Source organism: Heptranchias perlo, chromosome 39 (genome assembly GCF_035084215.1).
Source record: "Heptranchias perlo isolate sHepPer1 chromosome 39, sHepPer1.hap1, whole genome shotgun sequence".
Classification (NCBI taxonomy): domain Eukaryota; kingdom Metazoa; phylum Chordata; class Chondrichthyes; order Hexanchiformes; family Hexanchidae; genus Heptranchias; species Heptranchias perlo.
In genome coordinates, this window is record NC_090363.1 from 11,531,071 (window position 1) to 11,554,616 (window position 23,546).

The window sequence follows — 23,546 nt, forward strand, 5'->3', positions numbered from 1 at the left end:
GGATTTGAGTACAGGAGTGAGGATGTCTTCCTGAAATTATATAGGGCCTTGGTGAGACCGCACCTGGAGTATTGTGTACAGTTTTGGTCTCCTTATCGAAGAAAGGATATACTTGCCATAGAGGGAGTGCAACGAAGGTTCACCAGACTGATTCCTGGGATGGCGGGATTGTCGTATGAGGAGAGATTGAGTAGAGTAGGCCTGTATTCTCCAGAGTTTAGAAGAATGAGAGGTGATCTCATTGAAACATACAAAATTCTTACAGGGCTCGACAGGGTAGATGCAGGGAGGATGTTTCCCCTGGCTGGGGAGTCTAGAACCAGGGGTCACAGTCTCAGAATAAGGGGTCGGCCATTTCAGACTGAGATGAGGAGAAATTTCTTCATTCAGAGGGTGGTGAATCTTTGGAATTCTCTACTCCAGAGGGCTGTGGAGGCTCAGTCATTGAATACATTCAAAACAGAGAGCGATAGATTTCTAGATATTAAAGGCATCAAGGGACATGGGGATAATGCAGGAAAATGGCGTTGAGGTAGAAGATCAGCCATGATCTTGTTGAATGGCGGAGCAGGCTCGAGGGGCCGGATGGCCTACTCCTGCTCCTGTTTCTAATGTATCCAATAGCAAAATGACTGTTCAGAACTGGCTTGACTACTCTGCTGCCCGTATCTTAACTCACACCAAGTCCCGTTCACCCATCACCCCTTTGTGCTCACTGACCTACATTGGCTCCCAGTCCCCGAACGCCTTCATTTCGCAATTCTCATCCTCGTGTTCAAATCTCTAAGTAGCCTCGTCCCTCCATATCTCCTTCAGCCCTACAACCCTCCAAGATCTCTGCGTCCCTCCAGCTCTGGCCTGTTGTGCATCCCCCACTCTCTTCACCTCACCATTGGCGGCCGTGCCTTCAGCTGCCTAGGCCCTAGGCTCTGGAATTCCCTCCCTAAACCTCTCCGCCTCTCTCTCTTCCTTTAAGATGCTCCTTAAAACCTACCTCTTTGACCAAGATTTTGGCCGCCTGTCCTAATATCTCCCTTACTTGGCTCGGTGTCAAATTTTGTCTGATTACGCTCCTGTGACGCACCTTGGGACGTTTTACTACATTAAAGGTGCTATATAAATGCAAGTTGCTGTTGTCTGTGTCAGAGGCATAAAAAACCTTTGATCAAGAATTAGTTAAGTTAAAGGCCATCTTTGAAGACGGGCTATTTTAAATGATGAAAAACTGTTAAATGTCTAACTTCTTCCAGTTCTGACAAAAAGCCATCAACCTGAAACGCTAACTCTGTTTCGCTCTCCACACATGGGGGGGGTGATTTTAACCCCCAAGAACGGGTGGGTTAGGGGCAGGCGGGAGTTGAAAATAATTGTTTTTTTGGGGTCGCAACTGCAAAATTTTCGTACTTAGCATTCCCAGTGGGAAGCCTGAACTTTTACACGCCCAAGTTACATCCGGAAAACCGACCCAAAAAACAACTATTTTCAACTCCCACCCGCCCCCAACCCACCCGTTCTTGGGGTTTAAAATCACCCCCACGCTGTCTGACCAATTGAGTATTTGCAGCATTTTCTATTTTAAATGATACTTCAGTTAACTGCATGCCGGTTAGGTAAGTGTACAATTGGTTTGGCACTAGCGTTTCAAGAACATAACCCATTGTTTGGTTGTCCTACGTCGTGCGCCAACCAAGTATCTTGCCAATTGACTTTGTCACGCTGTGCCCTCATCATTTAATTCTCTGTGGATAGATGCACTCCTGCATTGTGTGCTAACAATAAGGAAGACGTCTGCACATTAACTGCTGGAGGCATAAGGTCCATCCCTTTACAAAATAGCTGACTACACATAGCTCCATTGCAAATAGCGATTGAGGAATGGTGTTATTGTCACAGGGACAAGATACCACTGATGCTTTGACGTGCAATGCAATCAAGCTTGACAGATAATACCAGCTTCAAAGAAATGAATTTCAAAGAAGAAAATATCCTTACAACTCAAGAATCTCCTCGTGCACTAACAAAGAACTTGCATTTATATTGCGCCGTTCACGACCTCAGGATGTTGCAAAGCACTTTACATCCAATGAGGTACTTTTGAAATGTTGTAGTGTAGCAGATGTGGCAGCCAATTTGCGCACAGTGAGGTCCCACAAATGGCAATGTGATAATGACCAGATCATCTGTTTTATTGATGTTGGTTGTGAGATAAATATTGGCCTAGGACACTGGGGAGAACTCCCCTGCTCTTCTTCGAAATAACGCCATGGAATCTTTCACATCCCCGAGAGGGCAGACGGGTCCCTCGTTTTAACGTCTCACCCGAAAGAAGGCACCTCCAATAGTGCAGCGCTCCCTCAGTGCTGCACTGGGAGCGTCAGGCCGGATTTTGTGCTCACGTCTCTGGAGTGGGACCTGAACCCACGAACTTCTGACTCAGAGGCGAGAGAGTGCGGCCAACTGAGCCACAGCAGCAAAGGCACGTGCATCTAAAGGCACTATATAAATGCAACATGTTATTGTGGTGGTAGTGCCAGTGGGTTTCTGTTCACCATTACCATTATACCTACAGAAGGGTGTCCAAGTTCTGTAAGCATAGAAGAAGCTGAACATTGCTGATTGTAGTACAAAGTCCAGGAATTTCCACTTCAGCATTCCCTAGGTGTGCGTATCGGGATATTCGGCACACCCAGCCCTTGATTTTCCAAGTATTCATTTTAACGGTTGGAAAATTATGAGTTGAGGTGCAGAATTTCCCACAATATGTTCCAGATGTGTGGACACACTGATACAGATGTAAAGGAGGGGGCGGGGGGGGGGGGGGGGGAAGTTACAACACACATAGGTTCAGGAGTAGGCCATTCAGCCCCTCGAGCCTATTCCACCATTCAGTTAGATCATGGCTGATCTGCATCTTAACTCCATTTACCTGCCTTGTTTCCATAACCCTTAATACCCAACAAAAATCTATCAATCTCAGTTTTGAAATTTTCAATTGACCCCCAGCCTCAACAGCTTTTTATGGGAGAGAGTTCCAGATTTCCACTCCCCTTTGTGTGAAGAAGTGCTTCCCGACATCACCCCTGAACGGCCCAGCTCTAATTTTAAGGTTATGCCCCCGTTGTTCTGGACTCCCCCCACCAGAGGAAATAGTTTCTCTCTATTTACCCTATCAAATCCTTTAATTATCTTAAACACCTCAATGAGATCACCCTTTAATCTTCTATATTCAAGTCTAGTCTATGCAATCTATCCTCCTAGCCACATAATTTAACCCTTTTAGCCCTGATATCATTCTGGTGAATCTGCACTGCACTCCCTCCAAGGCCAATAAGAACATAAGAAATAGGAGCAGGAGTAGGCCAATCGGCCCCTCGAGCCTGCTCCGCCATTCAATAAGATCATGGCTGATCTGATCCTAACCTCAAATCTAAAGAACACAAGAAGTAGGAGCAGGACCCGGCCACTCAGCCCCTGGGCCCGCTCCGCCACCCACAGGGCCTTGACCGATCCAAACTCAGCTTCATGTCCAATTTCCTGCCTGCTCCCCGTAACCCCTAATTCCCTTTACTTCTAGGAAACTGTCTATTTCTGTTTTAAATTTATTTAATGATGCAGCTTCCACAGCTTCCTGGGGCAGCAAATTCCACAGACCTACTACCCTCTGAGTGAAGAAGTTTCTCCTCATCTCAGTTTTGAAAGAGCAGCCCCTTATTCTAAGATTATGCCCCCTAGTTCTAGTTTCACCCATCCTTGGGAACATCCTTACTGCATCCACCCGATCAAGCCCCTTCACAATCTTATATGTTTCAATAAGATCGCCTCTCATTCTTCTGAACTCCAATGAGTAGAGTCCCAATCTACTCAACCTCTCCTCATATGTCCGCCCCCTCATCCCCGGGATTAGCCGAGTGGACCTTCTTTGTACTGCCTCGAGAGCAATATATCCTTCCTGAGCTGCTGTGCCCAGAACTGAATGCAATACTGCAGATGAGCTCTGTACAGCTGTAACTTCCACCCCTTTGAATTCCAGCCCCCGAGATAAAGTATAACATTCCATTCGCCTTTTAAATTATCTTTTGTACCTGTTCGCTAGCGTTTAGTGATTTCTGCACTTGGACCCCCAAATCTCTCTGCTCCTCCACAGTTCCTAGCTTCTCGCCATTTGGAAAATACTCTGATCGATCTTTCTTAGGTCCGAAGTAGATGGCCTCACACTTTCCCACGTTGAACTCCATCTGCCACAGTTTTGCCCACTCACTTAATCTATCAATGGCCCTTTGCAGCTGTCTGCTCCAGTCTACACTATTTACCGGGTCACCTTAGTCCCACCACACTCAGTTATTAATGAATCCCAATTATTGAAAATGTGGCACTAAATTCTAATATTAAATGGCAACTTGGAAATAATATTAATTTATCCAATGAGTTGATCCAGACATTTAAGCTTTAATAGAAGCATCTGCACATTAATAACGGTTAAGTGGGGGCAATTTTAACTTCTATTATTGGGTGAAAAATGGGATGATAGCAAATCGGCAGTCGATTTCACACTTCACCCCGATTTTCGGCCGGGGTGCAAAACCGGGACCCAATTCGCAGTCACCCATTTTTCAGATAGTTCAAATTACTCTCTTCCGCTATTTCTTAAATCTGCAAAGGGGTTAGCTTGAGTGTATCTGCACTGCAGTAAGTGTTGAAGTAAGGATACATTTTCTCGGTGAACCGGTCGCTGAAAGTGTACAGATGGGACATGCCGTCAGCATTGTACAGAGACACCTGTCCTGCCTCGTAGTCCAGGTAAACGCCCAGCTTCTTGAGCTTGGCGCTCAGGACGAGATGGGTACGGGGCGAGGTGAGAGCGATATACTCCCCGTACCACAGGGCAACGGCCCAGATCCCAGTTTTAGTTTCCAGCGTGAGCAACTCCTTGCCCCGGACGGACTCCCTGGCCACTCCCACGTCCCAGGCCGTGTTGCCCCCGACCTCCACCTCCCAGTAGTGCCTCCCCGAGATGAAGCCCTCGGACCCCAGGACGCTGGGGTAGTCGCTGAATCTCCCCGAGCCCTCGGAAAGCTGCCGCGCCACGTGGCTGGAAACAGTCACCTGGGTTCGGTCGTCAGACAGCAGGAGGAGGGGGTGCGCCGATCGCGGGTCCATGGTCAGAGGAGCTGGAACTGAAACAGATGGCAAAAACGTCAACAGGCTTGCGAGGGGGGGGCGGGGAACGGCTCCATAGAATCTAACAGCGCAGAAGGAGGCCATTTGGCCCATCATGCCTGTGCTGGCTCTTTGGAAGAGCTATCCAATTAGTGCCACTCCCCTGCTCTTTCCCCATAGCCCTGGCATTTTTTTCCTTTAAGAATTTATCCAATTCCCATTTGAAAGTTACTATTGAATCTGCTTCCACCGCCCTTTCAGGCAGCGCATTCCAGATCATAACAACTCGCTGCGTAAAAAAAAATTCTCCTCATCTCACCTCAGGCTCTTTTGCCAATTACTTGAAACCTGTGTCTTCTGGTTACCGACCCTCCTGCCACTGGAAACAATTTCTCTTTATTTACCCCTCATGACTTTGAACACCTCTATCAAATCTCTCCTTAACCTTCTCTGCTCTAAGGAGAACAACCCCAGCTTCTCCAGTCTCTCCACACAACTGAAGTCCCTCATTCCTGATACCATTCTAGTAAATCTCCCCTGCACCCTCTCCAAGGCCTTGACATCCTTCCTAAAATGTGGTGCCCAGAATTGGTCACAATAACCAATGATTTATAAAGGTTTGACAGACTTTAGCCTAGGAATCGCTTGTGACTTCTCAGCGGACTTTGGAATGACGTTTGTCTATCATCAAAGGCGTTAACTCTTTTAAAGTGAAGAGAAAACAATGTTTTAATCATCTGAAACAAAAAACAGACAAACAAGCAGCAGGTCAATCTATGGTTGTTGGAGGCCAATCATCTCAGCCCCAGGGCATTGCTGCAGGAGTTCCTCAGGGCAGTGTCCTAGGCCCAACCATTTTCAGATGCTTCATCAATGACCTTCCCTCCATCATAAGGTCAGAAACGGGGATGTTCGCAGATGATTGCAGTGTTCAGATCCATTTGCAACCCCTCAAATAATGAAGCAGTCCGAGCCCGCATGCAGCAAGACCTGGACAACATCCAGGCTTGGGCTCATAAGTGGCAAGTAACATTCGCGCCAGACAAGTGCCAGGCAATGACCATCTCCAACAAGAGAAAGTCTAACCATCTCCCCTTGACATTCAACAGCATTACCATCGCCGAATCCCCCACCATCAACATCCTGGGGGTCACCATTGACCAGAAACTTAACTGGACCATCCATATGAATACTGTGGCTACGAGAGCAGGTCAGAGGCTGGGTATTCTGCGGCGAGTCACTCACCTCCTGACTCCCCAAAGCCTTTCCACCATCTACAAGGCACAAGTCAGGAGTGTGATGGAATACTCTCCGCTTGCTTGGATGAGTGCAGCTCCAACAACACTCAAGAAGCTCGGCGCCATCCAGGACAAAGTAGCCCGCTTGATTGGCACCCAATCTCTTCAAAGGACAAACTGAGAAATCACTCCATAGGACGAGGCCGGATATGAATCGTTAAGCTGCTATTATTTCACAGCAATTGAACGAAAAGAGCAACAGTTACAATTCGACTCACTTTAGTTCAATCAGGACTACTGGTCTTTGTGTAATAATACAAAAACAACGAATATGCCATGCTTCTCCACATCAAGTTGTCCTGCTTCACTTAAGCAAACTAACTCCTGATCACTCTCCTACGTTCTAACCTTCCTGCAGCTTTAGCTGGACCAGACTGTCTGGGGGTGAAATTGGACATGGGCAGGGACACAAAGCAGGTGGAATGGGGTCAGTCACCCATTATACGCTCCTCCAGATATTCAATTCCACAGACTTCAATAAAACCAAATATGGGGTGTGTCGTATAACAGTCGATTCCACCTGCTTTGCGTTTCCCCCCTCCCACCCATGTCCAATTTCAACCCCCTGCGTCTCTATCCCTTTTTAAAAATCTTTCTTTGTTCACAGCTAGAAGGGACAGCCTGCCAAACACTCCCTACCGAGCCCCCACGACCGGAGACTTCCCGACACAACGAGCGTGAAATGTTTCTCGATTACCATAGGAACAGGAGTAGGCCATTCAGCCCCTCGTGCCTGCTCCGCCATTTGATAAGATCATGGCTGATCTGTGATCTAACTCCATATACCTGCCTTTGGCCCATATCCCTTAATACCTTTGGTTGCCAAAAAGCTATCTATCTCACATTTAAATTTAGCAATTGAGCTAGTATGAATTGCCGTTTGCGGAAGAGAGTTTCAAACTTCTACCACCCGTTGTGTAGAATATTTTCTAATCTCACTCCTGAAATATCTGGCTCTAACTTTTAGACTGTGCCCCCTATTCCTAGAATCCCCAACCAGCGGAAATAGTTTCTCTCTATCCACCCTATCCGTTCCCCTTAATATCTTATAAACTTCGATCAGATCACCCTTTAACCTTCGAAACTCCAGAGAATACAACCCCAATTTGTGTAATCTCTCCTCGTAACTTAACCCTTGAAGTCCGGGTATCGTTCTAGTAAATCTACGTGGCACTCCCTCCAAGGCCAATATGTCCTTCCGAAGGTGCAGTGCCCAGAACCAAGACAAGTTAACTAAATGCTGATTGTTTACAATCTTAAGGGGAAAACAAAATTTCATTATCATATTCATCACCTAACATCTCTGTGCCTTTTTAAAAAACCTTGTGTGAATACACTTTGCTTTGAAATGCAACATTCGGAATATCTCTATCTGCAAATCCTTTGTGGAAAAATGGCCAACAAATGCCAAAATATGGCACAAGGCCAGATTTACAAATTGAGCATGAGTAAAGTCCAGCTCAGCAGTTATAGCATGAGCTCTGTCAAAGTTTGCAATCCTCAAGGGGGTTTTTAATATAGACTGGGGAGCCCGGTGACTAGTGACAGCCATGGCTCAGTCGTAGCATTCTCGCCTCTGCATAAGAAGGTTGTACCTTCAAGCCCCACTTCAGAGACTTGAATCCAGGCTGACACTCCCAGTGCAGTACAGAGGGAGTGCTGCATTGTCGGAGGTGCCGTCTTTCAGATGAGACGTTAAACAAAGGCCCCGTCTGCCCTCTCAGGTGGATGTAAAAGATGCCATGGCATTATTTGTAGAAGAGCAGGGGAGGTCTCCCAGGTTTCCTGGCCAATATTTAATCGCTCAACAAACATCAAAAACAGATGATCTGCTCATTTATTTCATTGCTGTTTGTGGGAGCTTTCTGTGTGTAAATTGGCTGCTGTGTTTCCTACATTACAATAGTGGCTACACTTCAAAAGTACTTCATTGGTTGTAAAGCACTTTGGGACGTCCTGAGGTCATGAAAGGCATTATGTAAATGCAAGTCTTTCTTTCCTCTATACGGAGAGAGAATAAAACAGAGATGGAGAGCAGTATATTTCTAAGAGTGATTACTTTAATGAAGCAAAGCACAATTTTACCTGGATCCATAACCTTCAGCATCCGTTTCCACAATCTGTACTGCAAAGGTCCACCGAATTCACCGAGATTAAGACCAAGAAAAGCTTTGCCGGGTTTGCCGAATTTGACAACAACTCTGAACAAACAAAATCGGATTTATGTAATTTTGAAGATTGCGTTAAATATTATTTCCTGCAAATGAGATGAACTTGGGGGGGGGGGGGGGGGGGGGAAGAGGAAAGAGGGGGGAGAGGGGCGTGAGTGTTAGCAATGAACTGCTATGGAAACCCAGGGTCACGCTTGCGATTTCTGTAGCGAATGTGGTCTCAGTGACTCTATTTAACCAAATAAACAACCAGAGAACATGGTTAGTCAGAGGGTCATTGTTGTTGCAGAGCATGCAGTTCAATGTTTGTTGATATATCACTATTTATTATATATGATGTCATGGTGATAATATATATCTTATGCAAAATATCAGATACAGGTCTGAATGGAATCTAAACAGAGATCAGAAATCGCACACGTAAAACACAGATGCAGGTCCCGTCCTTATATTTACAAACTGTTGATTTATTTTAAGACATTGAATAAAGGTTGCTCACAACTATGTCCCACATCCTCCAATTTGCACACCAGACCCCACCAATCTCCGGATCGGAGTTTGTACTATGAGGGGCCTAGATAGAGTAGACAGGAAGTACCTGTTTCCCCAAGTGGAGAGTTCAAGAACTAGAGGCCATAGATTGAAGCTGATTGGCAGAAGGATTAGAGGGGACATGAGGAAAAACTTTTTTTACCCAGAGGGCGGTGGGTGTATGGAATTCGCTGCCCGAATTGGTGGTCGAGGCAGGGACCCTCAACTCTTTTTAAAAGTACCTGGACCTGCAACTAAAGTCCTGTAAGCTGCAGAGCTACGGACCGGGTGCTGGAAGGTGGGATTAGAATGGGCACCTGGCTGTTCTTCGAGCTGGCGCGGACACGATGGGCCGAACGGCCCCCTTCTGTGCTGCATCTTTTCTATGGTCCCGGCCGGTGAGAGTGCGTGCACCAAGGTTCTCTGATGATGCACTAGAGGCCTTGGTGCAAGAGGTGGACAGCAGGAGGGGCATCCTGTATTCGCAGGGTGGGGGGCAGGGGGGGCGCCAAGAGGGCCTCCAGACAAATGCTCCCCTGGCAGTAGAGGAGGAGGTCAATGCCAGGAGCATGGCACCACGACATGAATGCAGTGCAGGAAGAAGTTCAATGCTTTGACACGAGTGGGCAAGGTTAGTGAGGTCAACTATAAAATAGGCACTACATGGACCAATTTAGCCCCCTATGTTCCTAACTGGTTCTATCCCAGGGTTCCAGAATCGTGGAACGCCACACTTCCCGCAGTCTTTCCTTCCGTTTCATCGAGGCTTTTACAACTTAATCCTATCATCACCACTAGATCTTATAATTTCTCCCCATCCGTGGTTGGGCCCTGTTTTATGAATCGTCACCTCGGTTTCACAGTATAAAACAAAAATGCATGTACACTCTAGATTATCGTTGATACTAGTAAATGGAACTGACCTGTTGGTGATGGACTTGATGTCCTGAAAAGAAAATTGAAAATGCAGCAGGTTTAGAGGTAAAAGCAGAGAGAGAGAGAGAGAGAGACATTGCAAACTTGAACAATGGAACTCGCACATGAGCTGATTTGTCTTTCACTATTTTTTGTTTAAGTCAAACTTGAAAATCTGAAGCTGGACTATCTTTTTATATAAAAAAGAAAGATTTGCATTTATATAGCACCTTTCATGACCCCAAAGCACTCTACAGCCAACGAAGCACTTTTTGAAGTGTAGTCACTGTTGTAATGTAGGAAACGTGGCAGCCAATTTGCGCACACCAAGATCCCACAAACAGCAACGTGATAATGACCAGATAGTCTATTTTTAGTGATGTTGGTTGAGGGTTAAATATCAGCCAGAACACCAGGGAAAACACCCCTGCTGTGTTCTTCAAAGCAGTGATGTGGGATCTCATACATCCACCTGAGGGGGCAGACAGGCCTTGGTTTAATATCTCATCTGAAGGACAGCACCTCTAGATAGTGCAGCACTCCCTCAGTACTACCCTGGGAGTGTCAGCCTGGATTATATCCTTAAAATCGCTGAAGTGGGACTATGAACCCCCAAGCTTCTGATGTCAGAGGAGAGAGTCACAGCTGACACCATACTCTTTGCCTGGCCATTATCCAGATGTGTAAAATAAACCTGTATTATATGTTTGCCGGTACGTCTCTCTATTTGTGAACCTGTAATACTGATACCTCCAGAGATCCTGTTTCTTGAAGACTCAGCCTCTTCTGTATATCTGCTATAGTTTGATTAACAGAGGCGCTCTGCGCTGAAGCTCTCCTTGCGTTTTCTTCTATTTCCCACAGCACGGCCGCCTCCTCCTGAGCAAGTTTGGGTATCAGAGCCTGTTCCTCCTCGTCCAAAAACTGGTGCAATTTAGCAAATTCGCAACTAATGTCCTTCCTCAAACAGTCAGCCTTTCTCTGCAGAATCAAATGGAGATACTCACAAACACAGAAGACATGTTCCAGAAACAACAACAACTTGCATTTATATAGCGCCTTTAACATAGTAAAACACCCCAAGGCACTTCACAGGAGCAATGATCAGACAGAATTTGACACCGAGTCACATTAGATGATATTAGGACAGGTGACCAAAAGCTTGGTCGAAGAGGTAGGTTTTAAGGAGAGAGAGGGAGGTAGAGAGGCAGAGGGGTTTAGGGAAGGAATTCCAGAGCTTAGAGCCTAGGCAACTGAAGGCACGGCCGCCAATGGTGGAGCGATTAAAATCGGGCACGTGCAAGAGGCCAGAATTGGAGGTGCGTAGGATCTCGAAGGGTTGTAGAGCTGGAGGAGGTTGCACAGAGATAGGGAGGGGGGCGAGGCCATGGAGGGATTTGAACACAAGGATGAGAATTTTTAAAAATCGAAGCATTGCTGGACTGGGAGCCAATGTAGGTCAGCGAGCACAGGGGTGATGGGTGAACGGGACTTGGTGCGAGTTAGGATATGGGCAGCAGAGTTTTGGATGAGCTCAAGTGTGAATCCAACCGCTTGATTAGAAAATGAGAATAGAATAACAGGGTTAAGTTAAGCAGAGGACTACATCATTAAGCTTGTACGATCATTGATCCTTAATTTGCTACAGCTATGGACATGGGACAGTATAGTGTGGCTTATCAGTAGCACCCTTGCCCCGAAGTCAGATAGGTCTTGGGTTCATAAACCCACTCCAGAAACTCAAACACATAATCTAGTCGGACACTTTAGTGTAGCACTGAGGGAATACTTCAGACTTCAAATGATCGTAGGAATTGGTAGGGTGAGAAAGAGGAGCCTGACCTAATACCACCCCATTACCCACCAGATGGGTTAACTTAAAATCAGGGCTCGAGAGAGATAGATGGCAGAAGTCAAAAGTTTATTGGCTCTATCACAGCTACATTTAAGGGGAAGCTAGATAAGCACACGAGGGAGAAAGGAATCCACGGATATGCTGATAGGGTTAGATGGAGAAGGGAGGGATGAGGCTCGTGCGGGGCATAAACACCGGCACGGACCAGTTGGGCCGAATGGCCTGTTTCTGTGCTGTAGTTTTGATGTAACTCGTTGTATCAGCCAGGTATCGGCAGATACGATTGTCACTTAGATGTGTAAGTTTCCCCAAGATTAAGCCAGCTAGCCCAAATACAGCTACTGGCATGTAAGATGGATTTGCCCAGGAGCAGAGAATTCAAAGGTAACAGATATCACCCCTAAGGATAAAAGGTTAATCACTCTGATATGTCAGGAGGCTAACACTATCCTCCCAGAGGAAGGCGAGGCAAATTCATCTAAGTTCTGGAAACACTTAACGACAAGCAAATGGACTTATTCCATTCAAAATATCTATTCAATAGATGGCTGTCTAATGCTGTTCACTTGTCAGCTATATAAGGAATCTAAACATAAAATCGAATTCTTCGATGAAATAACAGAGAGGGTTGATGAGGGTAGTGTGGTTGGTATTGTGTATTGGACGTCCAAAAGGCGTTTGGTAAAGTGCCACATAATAGACTTGTTTGCAAAATTGAAGCCCATGGGATTAAAGGGACAGTGGCAGCATGGATACAAGATTGGCGAAGAGACAGGAAGCAGAGAGTAGTGGTGAACAGTTGTTTTTCAGACTGGAGGGAAGTATACAATGGTGTCCTCTAGGGGTTGGTTTTAGGACCACTGCTCTCTTTGACATATATTAATTTCAGGGACTTGGGTATAGAGGGCATGATTTTGAAGTTTGCAGATGAGACAAAACTCGGAAGTGTAGTGAACAGCAAGGAGGATAGTTGCAGATTTCAGGAGGACATAGACAGACTGGTGAAATGGGCAGACACATGGCAGATCAAATTTAACACTGAGAAGTGTGAATTGATGCATTTTGGGAGGAAGAATGAGGAGAGGCAATATAAACTAAATGGGACAATTTTAAAGGGGGTGCAGGAACAGAGAGACCTGGGGGTGTACGCACAAGTCTTTGAAGATAGCAGGCCAAGTCGATAAGGCTGTTAAAAAAGCATATGAGATCCTGGGCTTCATGAATAGAGGGATAGAGTACAAAAGCAAGGAAGTTATGCTAAATCTTTATAAAACACTGGTTAGATGTCAGCTGGAGTATTGTGTCCAATTCTGGGTGTCACACTTTAGGAAGGATGTAAACAACAACAACTTGCACTTATATAGCGCCTTTAACGTAGTAAAGCGTCCCAAAGCACTTCACAGGAGCGAATATCAAACAAAAGGGTAACTAGGGAGAGAGTAGGGCCTCTTAAGGATCAACAAGGTCATCTATGTGCGGAACCACAAGAGATGGGTGAGATCCTGAATGAATATTTCACATCGGTATTTACGGTTGAGAAAGGCATGGATGTTAGGGAACTTGGGGAAATAAATAGTGATGTCTTGAGGAGTGTACATATTACAGAGAGGGAGGTGCTGGAAGTCTTAACGCGCATCAAGGTAGATAAATCTGCGGGACCTGATGAAATGTATCCCAGGACGTTATGGGAGGTTAGGGAGGAAATTGCGGGTCCCCTAGCAGAGATATTTGAATCATCCACCGCTACAGGTGAGGTGCCTGAAGATTGGAGGGTAGCAAATGTTGTGCCTTTGTTTAAGAAGGGCGGCAGGGAAAAGCCTGGGAACTACAGACCAGTGAGCCTGACATCTGTAGTGGGTAAGTTGTTAGAGGGTATTCTGAGGGACAGAATCTACAGGCATTTGGAGAGGCAGGGACTAATTAGGAACAGTCAGCATGGTTTTGTGAGAGGAAAATCATGTCTCACGAATTTGATTGAGTTTTTTGAAGGGGTAACCAAGAAGATAGATGAGGGCTGTGCAGTAGACGTGGTCTACATGGACTTCAGCAAAGCATTTGACAAGGTACCGCATGGTAGGTTGTTACATAAGGTTAAATCTCATGGGATCCAAGGTGAGGTAGCCAATTGGATACAAAATTGGCTTGACGACAGAAGACAGAGGGTGGTTGTCGAGGGTTGTTTTTCAAACTGGATGCCTGTGTCCAGCGGTGTGCCTCAGGGATCGGTGCTGGGTCCGCTGTTATTTGTTATTTATATTAATGATTTGGATGAGAATTTAGGAGGCATGGTTAGTAAGTTTGCAGATGACACCAAGATTGGTGGCATTGTGGACAGTGAAGAAGGTTATCTAGGATTGCAACGGGATCTTGATAAATTGGGCCAGTGGGCCGATGAATGGCAGATGGAGTTTAATTTAGATAAATGTGAGGTGATGCATTTTGGTAGATCGAATCGGGCCAGGACCTACTCCGTTAATGGTAGGGCGTTGGGGAGAGTTATAGAACAAAGAGATCTAGGAGTACAGATTCATAGCTCCTTGAAAGTGGAGTCACAGGTGGATAGGGTGGTGAAGAAGGCATTCAGCATGCTTGGTTTCATTGGTCAGAACATTGAATGCAGGAGTTGGGATGTCTTGTTGAAGTTGTACAGGGCATTGGTGAGGCCACACTTGGAGTACTGTGTACACTTCTGGTCACCCTATTATAGAAAGGATATTATTAAACTAGAAAGAGTGCAGAAAAGATTTACTAGGATGCTACCGGGACTTGATGGTTTGACTTACAGGGAGAGGTTAGACAGACTGGGACTTTATTCCCTGGAGAGTAGGAGGTTAAGGGGTGATCTTATAGAAGTCTATAAAATAATGAGGGGCATAGATAAGGTCGATAGTCAAAATCTTTTCCCAAAGGTAGGGGAGTCTATAACGAGGGGGCACAGATTTAAGGTGAGAGGGGAGAGATACAAAAGGATCCAGAGGGGCAATTTTTTCACTCAAAGGGTGGTGAGTGTCTGGAACGAGCTGCCAGAGGCAGTAGTAGAGGCGGGTACAATTTTGTCTTTTAAAAAGCATTTGGACAGTTACATGGGGAAGATGGGTATCGAGGGATATGGGCCAAGTGCAGGCAATTGGGACTAGCTTAGTGGTATAAACTGGGCGACATGGACATGTTGGGCCGAAGGGCCTGTTTCCATGTTGTAACTTCTATGATTCTATGATTCTATGATTCTATAAAATTTGACACCGAGCCACATAAGGAGATATTAGGACAGGTGACCAAAAGCTTGGTCAAAGAGGGAGGTTTTAAGGAGTATCTTAAAGGAGGAGAGAGAGAGGTAGAGAGGTGGAGAGATTTAGGGAGGGAATTCCAAAGCTTAGGACTTAGGCGGCTGTAGGCACGGCCGTCAATGGCAGAGCGATTAAAATCAGGAATGCAGAAGAAGCAAGAATTGGAGGAGGGCAGAGATCTCGGAGGGTTTTATGGCTGGAGGAGGTTACAGAGATAGGGAGGGATTTGAAAATTTTGAAATCGAGGCTTTCCCAGACCGGGAGCCAATGTAGGTCAGCGAGCACAGGGGGTGATGGGTGAACGGGACTTGGTGCGAGTTAGGATAGGGGCAGCAGAGTTTTGGATGAGGTCAAATTTATGGAGGGAGGAAGATGGGAGGCCGGCCAGGAGAACATTGGAAGAGTCAAGTCTAGAGGTAACAAAGACATGGACGAGGGTTTCAGCGGCAGATGAGTTGAGGCAGGGGCGGAGATGGGCAATGTTCCGGAGCTGGAAGTAGGCGGTCTTGGTGATGGAGCGGATATGGGGCTGGAAGCTCAGCTCAGGGTCAAATCGGACGCCAAGGTTGCGAAGGGTCTGGTTCAGCCTCAGAGAGCGGCCAGGGAGAGGATGGAGTTGGTGGCTCGGGAACGGAGTTTGTGGTGGGGACAAAAAGTCAATGGCTTCTATCTTCCCAATATTTAGTTGGAGGAAAATTTTGCTCATCCATGACTGGATGTCAGACAAACAGTGCGATAAATGAGAGACAGTGGTTGGTCGAGAGAGGTGGTGGTGAGGTAGAGCTGGGTGTCGTCAGCGTACATGTGGAACCTGACGTTGTGTTTTCGGATGATGTCGCCGAGGGACAGCACGCAGATGAGAAACAGGAGGGGGCCAAGGATAGATCCTTGGGGGACTCCAGAGGCAACGGTGCAGGAGCGGGAAGAGAAGCCATTGCAGGAGATTCTCTGGCTACAACTGGACAGATAAGAATGGAACCAGACGAGTGCAGTCCCACCCAGCTGGAAAGGGTACAGAGAAGATTTACTAGAGACTGGTACCAGGGATGGGGGACTTCAGTTATGTGGAGAGACTGTAGAAGCTGGGATTGTTCTCCTTAGAGCAGAGAAGGTTAAGAGGAGATTTAATAGAGGTGTTCAAAATTATGAGGGGATTTAATAGAGTAAATAAGGAGAAATTGTTTCCACTGACAGAAGGGTCAGTAACTAGGGGACACAGATTTAAGATAATTGGCAAAAGAACCAGAGGGGAGATGAGGGGACATTGTTTTTAAAAACACAGCGAGTTATGATCTGGAATGCGCTGCCTGAAAGGGCGGTGGAAGCAGATTCAATAGTAACTTTCAAGAGGGAATTGGATAAATACTTGAAAGGGAAAAATTTGCAGGGCTACGAGGAAAGAGCAGGGGAGTGGGACTAATTGGATAGCTCTTTCAAAGAGCCGGCACAGGCAGGATGGGCTGAATGACCTCCTTCTGCGCTGTATGATTCTATAATAAACGAATCACACCAATTTATATCTCTACTGTCCAGTTATACGCACCAAGTCATTTATTGCTGAATTACTGCAGCAAAAGTGAACTGCCTTTGTAACCTCCGTCATTCAGTCCGTCAGTTAACTCTCTCGACTAAACAATTTGCACACTCGATGTCTAATTGCGATCATGATTAGAGAAATGTTGGTTCATGATTTATTCGCCTGGCTTCTTCCTTGCTGATTTGCACAAAAGGATTAATTGATAGCTTTTGTGATGCTGGTATTGGAAATGCTAATACAATCCGAACTGATTGATCCAAGGCAGTTTGGCGAGCCACGTTTGGGGATCATTCTCTCCTCAGCATCGACTGGGCAGTAAAACACAGACCTTTCCTTGATGAGGGGGGTTAGGGATTTGTTGGGTGCCCTTGATAAATATCTGGTCAGTGTACTGATCCCAGTGTTCTTACGAGCTCATCTTCAGAATGTTCGCCTGTACTAATCAGAACTGTGTTCACCCTCTGCTAGTTAAAATACAGCCGTTTAAATTGGTCTTGTGAACTCACTGACTTGTGACAACACACACAGATACACACGATCACATGACAGTAAACACAACCACACTCACACAGATACAAACACACAATCACGCAGATACAAACGCACAAACACATGACAGTAAACACAAACAAACAATCAAACACACACAGATATACAAACACACACGAGGGCAGATAAAACCAGAGAGGGGCTTAAAAATAAGGACATGGAACCTGTAGTTGATGTGAAGGAGACAAGGAGAGAAGTAGCTTTACTTTATTTCTTGCTGAATTTGCTTGACAACTGGTGCTGGTTCCCCACTAATATAAATTGCTCTTTACTGGTTACTTGTTGGCAAATTGGAATGTCAGCTTGTGCGAGCTCTGCAAAAATGATTTTGTTGCCGAGTTTGAGGGACAGCTTGTCCTACTGAATGTGTTTTTTTGATTACATTCGAAGGACAGTTTACGAAAGTTTCTCTCTTACTACCTTTCCACGAATTGCCGACCAGTGATCTTTTTTATAAATACTTACAGACTCCGTTTCAGTGTTGCATTAGGGGGGGAATCTTCCCCTCACCCCCGCCCCCCCCCCCCGCTTTCCTGATGGTCCTCAGCTCTTGCGATTGTGGGCAGAGGGGCAGCCGTGTGCAACCAGTTCGGGTGGGGAGGTGACACAGGTCTGGGATTTGGAGTTGGAGTAACTGGGGTACTTATACCATGGCAGAAAAAAAAGTGGGCATGTCCCCCTCACTCGCTACCCCCTCCATCAGCGGTTGTGCATATAGCTGTGAGGAGGGTTACACTCTTGCCTGTGTCAGAAGGTTCTGGGTTCAAGGCCTCCTCCAGATACTTGAACCCAAAATCAAGGCTGGCCTTCCCAGTACTGAGGGAGTGCTGGACTGTCGGAGGTGCCAACCTTTGGATGAAACGTCAAACCGAGGCCCTGGTCTGCCCTCTCAGGTGGACGTAAAAGATCCCACAGCCACTATTTCGAAGAAGAGCATTGGAATTCTCGCCTGAAAATTCCACCCACAATCCCAACCAAGTTTTGAAACCCCCCCCCCTCAGTCTCTGTTGGGACTGTTTTCCAGTCACCCAAGATGTGTGACACCAGACCAGCGCTTGAGAATCAAACCGATCTCACCTTCAGTTTTATTAGATTCCCTTCGTCTTGGGAATGGCTCTCGAAGAGGTCTTCCATTTGTTTCCGGAGAGCAGCCAACGTTCCTTGCAACTTTTCCTGGAAGAAAAAATGGCCTATTCATGCATTTAAAAAAAAAAAATTCGTTCATGGGATGTGGGCGTCACTGGCGAGGCCGGCATTTATTGCTCATCCCTAATTGCCATTGAGAAGGTGGTGGTGAGCCGCCTTCTTGAACCGCTGCAGTCCGTGTGGTGCAGGTTCTCCCGCAGTGCTGTTAGGTAGGGAGTTCCAGGATTTTGACTACACCTTTGTGTTTCAATGGATTGGGGTTGGTAGTGGGGGGTGGTGGCAGTGGCCAGTTTTGTAGTTCCAGAATAGGGGGGGCATAACCTTAAGAACATAAGAATTAGGAGCAGGAGTAGGCCATACGGCCCCTCGAGCCTGCTCCGCCATTCAATCAGATCATGGCTGATCTTCAACCTCAACTCCACTATCCCCCCTCGGTCCCCATATCCCTTGATTCCCTTAGAGTCCAAAAATCTATTTATCTCAGCATTGAATATACTCAATGACTGAGCATCCACAGCCCTCTGGGGTACAGAATTCCAAAAGTTCACAACCTTCTGAGTGAAGACATTTTTCCTCATCTCAGTCCTAAATGGCCGATCCCTTATCCTGAGACTATGTCCCCTAGTTCTAGATCAAAAGCAAAAATACTTTCTCCACAGATGCTGCCTGACTTGCTGAGCTTCTCCAGCATTTTCTATCTCTATTACCCCTAATTCTAGACTCTCCAGCCTGGGCAAACAGCCTCTTAACACCTACCCTGTCAAGCCCTCTGAGAATTTTATATCTGTCAATGAGATCACCTCTCTTTTCTGAACTGCAGACTGTATAGGCCCATTCTACTCAATCTCTCCTAATAGGACAACCCTCATCTCAGGAATCAATCTAGTGAACCTTCACTGCACGCCTTCTAAGGCAAGTACATCCTTCCTTAGATAAGGAGACCAAAACCGTACACAGTACTCCAGATGTGGTCTCACCAGAGCCCTATATAATTGCAGCAAGACCTGCAGAGATTCAGGGCCTTTCACTCTTTTACCCATCTCTGCTGTCTTTTTGCTTCTCTGTTCTGGCTGCTCTTCTGCTGGCCTCCTCTTTCAGTCATCTCTCTCTCTCTGTCCTCTTCATAGAATCTTACAGATCAGGAGGAGGCCATTCAGCCCATCGTGCCTGTGCCAGCTCTTTGAAAAAGCTATCCAATTAGTCCCACTCCCCTCCGCTCTTTTCCCACAGCCCTGCAATTTTTTTCCTTTTCCACTATTAATCCAAATCCCTTTTGAAAGTTACTATTGAATTTGCTTCCAACACCCCTTCAGGCAGTGTTTAAGTTTTCGGGTGGAAGCTATATGGGCCCGACAGTACGGGAGGAACGGCACCGTTTCGTGGCAGTGGTTGCGGGATGTCGGGTGGAGGAGGGATCGTGTGAATTGGCGGGTCGTGGCAGTTGGGAGGGAACGCGGGCAGGGGGTGCACCTTGGGGTGGAGACCGCAGGGTGCTGGTTGGGGAAGGATCTGGTTCGGTGTTGGGAAGGTGTAGGAGGGAGAGGGAAAGGGTGAGCAGTGGGAAGAATGGGGAGTCGGGGCAGGAGGGGAGAGGGTGAGCAGCGGGAGAATGGGGAGTCGGGGCAGGAAGGAGAGGGAAAGCAGTGGGAGAAAGGGGAGTCGGGGCAGGAGGGGAGAGGGTGAGCAGCGGGAGAATGGGGAGTCGGGGCAGGAAGGAGAGGGAAAGCAGTGGGAGAATGGGGAGTCGGGGCAGGAGGGGAGAGGGAAAGGGGGAGCAGTGGGAGAATGGGGAGTCGGGGCAGGAGGGGAGAGGGAAAAGGTGAGCAGTGGGAGAATGGGGAGTCGGGGCAGGAGGGGAGAGGGTGAGCAGCGGGAGAATGGGGAGTCGGGGCAGGAGGGGAGAGGGTGAGCAGCGGGAGAATGGAGAGTCGGGGCAGGAGGGGAGAGGGAGAGCAGCGGGAGAATGGGGAAGCAGTGGGAAGAATTGGGACTTGGGGCAGGAAGGAGAGGGAATGGTGAGGGGGGGCAGCGCTATAAATTATGAGAGTCTGCTGCACCATGAGGGAGCGCTGCACTGACAGAGATGCCGTCCTTCAGCTGAGACGTTAAACCGAGACCCTGTCTGCCCTCTCGGGTGGACGCAAAAGATCCCACTGTACAATTTTAAAGGAGAGCAGGGGACTTCTCCCGGTGTCCTGGGCCAATATTTATCCCTCAACCAACATCACTAAAACAGATGATCTGGTCATTATCTCATTGCCTTGGGTGGGATCTTGCTGTGTGCAAATTGGCTGCCTGGTACCCTGCATTACAACAGTGACGACACTTCAAAATTATTTCATTGGCTGTAAAGAGTTTTTGGATGTCCTGAGATGGTGAAAGGTGCTATATAAATGCAATTCTTTCTTTTTACTTGGGCTACTAGTCCAGTTCTATAGGCAATAGTTGACCCTATCCCTGCTAACGCTGTTTACAGTGAGATATAGGAACATAGGAACAGGAGTAGGCCATTCAGCCCCTCGTGCCTGCTCCACCATTTGATAAGATCATGGCTGATCTGTGATCCAACTCCATATACCTGCCTTTGGCCCATATTCCTTAATACCTTTAGTTGCCAAAAAGCTATCTATCTCACATTTTAATTTAGCAATTGAGCTAGTATCAATTGCCATTTGCAGAAGAGAGTTCCAAACTTCTACCACCCTTTGTGTGTAGAAATGTTTTCTAATCTCACTCCTGAAAAGGTCTGGCTCTAATTTTTAGACTGTGCCCCCTACTCCTAGAATCCCCAACCAGCAGAAAGTTTCTCTCTATCCACCCTATCTGTTCCCCTTAATATTTTATAAACTTCAATCAGATCACCCCTTAACCTTCAAAACTCTGGAGACTACAACCCCAATTTGTGTAATCTCTCCTCGTAACTTAACCCTTGAAGTCTGGGTATCATTCTAGTAAACCTACGCTGCACTCCCTCCAAGGCCAATATGTCCTTCCGAAGGTGCGGTGCCCAGAACTGCTCACAGTACTCCAGGTGCGGTCTAACCAGGGTTTTGTATAGCTGCAGCATAACTTCTACCCCCTTGTACTCTAGATATAAAGGCCAGAATATATATAACACACATATAGATTTACATTGAGAAACCTTGTAGAGACCATTGGTTTCCTCTATGGGACCGACTGTACGATACTTGTGGTGATGGGCCATTGGGTAACTCGCCCCTTGACTAAATAATCCCAGTGTTGCCTCCTGTTCGTTACGACGGGACACCGCTGGCTCTGCGCCTGGATTCAGTCCGAGTTTCCCGACGCTCTCGGGCAGCAACCCATTCCGCTGGGCGAACTCCGCTCTGCAAACCGGGCAGGAGACCACTCCTGCTCCCGGTCTCTCCCAACGTTTCAAGAGGCAGCCTATGCTCACCGAGTCCCTGTAGAAATCCAGACAGACCGAGCAGGTCGCTTCTGGTCTATTGCCACAGGCCATTTCACCACCGACTGCTGTCTGTGACCTGCCACTCTGCCGGCTTTATAGCACTGCGAACATCCTTAAAGGGGCAGCGCCTTAAAGGCATATTATTTTACAGCCACCCTCCCTCTCCCAGAGGAGATGAGACTCCCAGGTAAATCCCCTGAATGAAAAAGAAAGAATTTGCATTTATATAGCACCTCTCACGACCTCAGGACGTCCCAAAGCGCTTTACAGCCAATGAAGTACATTTTGAAGTTGTAATGTAGGAAACGCTGCAGCCAATTTGCGCACAGCAAGATCCCACAAACAGCCAGGTGATAATGACCAGATCGTCTGTTTTAGGTATTGGTTGAGGGAAAAATATTGGCCCCAGGACATTAGAGAGAACTCTCCTGCTGTTCTTCGAAATAGTGGCCCTGGGATCTTTTACGTCTGCCTGAGAGGGCAGACGGGGCCTCGGTTTAACGTCTCATCTGAAAGGCGGCACCTCCGCCAGTGCAGCGCAAATTGGCGTTTCTTACATTACAACAGCGACTGCACTTCAAAAAGTACATTAGGCTATAAAAAGCTTTGGGATGTCCGGAGGTCGTGAAAGGCGCTATATAAATGCAAGTTCTCTTTCGTTACACGAGCAGGGAGCGGCTAAATCCCCCGATAAGGCTTCGAAAAAATGCAGCAAGACGCTCGTAACCCCTCTGCGATCAAGCTGCCAAAAAAGACCCTTGGAATCCTGTATGACGGGATGAGGTGGGAGTAGGACTGGTCAGGGGCTGGGGTAGATGCTCAGTTGAAGAAAGGCGTGAGATGGGGGTCAGAATAAGAGCTGACCCCACAGTCCCCTCCTTCCACCCCCATAGTATGTTGTTAAATATGCTGCTTGGCACCAAGCTGGAACCAGCAATTTGAAATGCTTATCGCATTATAATTAATTGGAGGTAGGGAGGGACTAATAGCCGGACTCTTAGCAAACAGTCTACTTTACAGCAAAGTCTATTTACTCAGCAAACAGACTCTGTGTAAACAGCCCACTACAGCAAACAGTCTATTTAAAAAGAATCCCTACGAGCCAGTCCCATTAAAAGCAGGGTGAGTTTTCCAGCAAAATGCAGGAGTTCCTCAGGGCAGTGTCCTAGACCCAACCATCTTCAGCTGCTTCATCAATGACCTTCCCTCCATCATAAGGTCAGAAATGGGGATGTTCGGTTCCATTCGCAACCCCTCAGATAATGAAGCAGTCCGTGCCCGCATGCAGCAAGACCTGGACAACATCCAGGCTTGGGCTCATAAGTGGCAAGTAACATTCGTGCCAGACAAGTGCCAGGCAATGATCATCTCCAACAAGAGAGAGTCTAACCACCTCCCCTTGACATTCAATGGCATTACCATGGCCGAATCCCCCACCATCAACATCCTGGGGGTCACCATTGACCAGAAACTTAACTGGACCAGCCACATAAATGTTGTGGCTACGAGAGCAGGTCAGAGGCTGGGTATTCTGCGGCGAGTGACTCACCTCCTGACTCCCCAAAGCCTTTCCACCGTCTACAAGGCACAAGTCAGGAGTGTGATAGAATACTCTCCACTTGCCTGGATGAGTGCAGCTCCAACAACACTCAAGAAGCTCGACACCATCC

General features: G+C 47.0%; 1 protein-coding gene across 1 annotated transcript; it reads right to left on the bottom strand.

The window, feature by feature from the left end:
- Window positions 1–4,357: 4,357 nt before the first annotated feature.
- LOC137305241 (zinc-binding protein A33-like) lies at window positions 4,358–21,934 on the bottom strand. The gene is made up of 6 exons (XM_067974085.1): window positions 21,865–21,934; window positions 18,378–18,473; window positions 10,823–11,053; window positions 10,081–10,103; window positions 8,541–8,656; window positions 4,358–5,174 (listed from the first exon to the last, which is right to left on the bottom strand). Exons 1-6 carry the CDS (start codon window positions 21,925–21,927, stop codon window positions 4,645–4,647), a joined length of 1,059 nt encoding a protein of 352 aa, XP_067830186.1. The 5' UTR covers window positions 21,928–21,934; the 3' UTR covers window positions 4,358–4,644.
- Between the last annotated feature and the right edge of the window lie 1,612 nt (window positions 21,935–23,546).

What these genes read in the sequence shown, in the direction of transcription:
- LOC137305241 (XM_067974085.1), bottom strand. Translation starts at nt 21,927, where the DNA reads ATGGCCTGTGGCAATAGACCAGAAGCGACCTGCTCGGTCTGTCTGGAT. An exon ending in ATCAAGTCCATCACCAACAG is followed by an intron (nt 8,657 to 10,080) that starts GTCAGTTCCATT and finishes TTGTTTGTTCAG; the next exon opens with AGTTGTTGTCAAATTCGGCA. An exon ending in GCTGAAGGTTATGGATCCAG is followed by an intron (nt 5,175 to 8,540) that starts GTAAAATTGTGC and finishes CATCTGTTTCAG; the next exon opens with TTCCAGCTCCTCTGACCATG.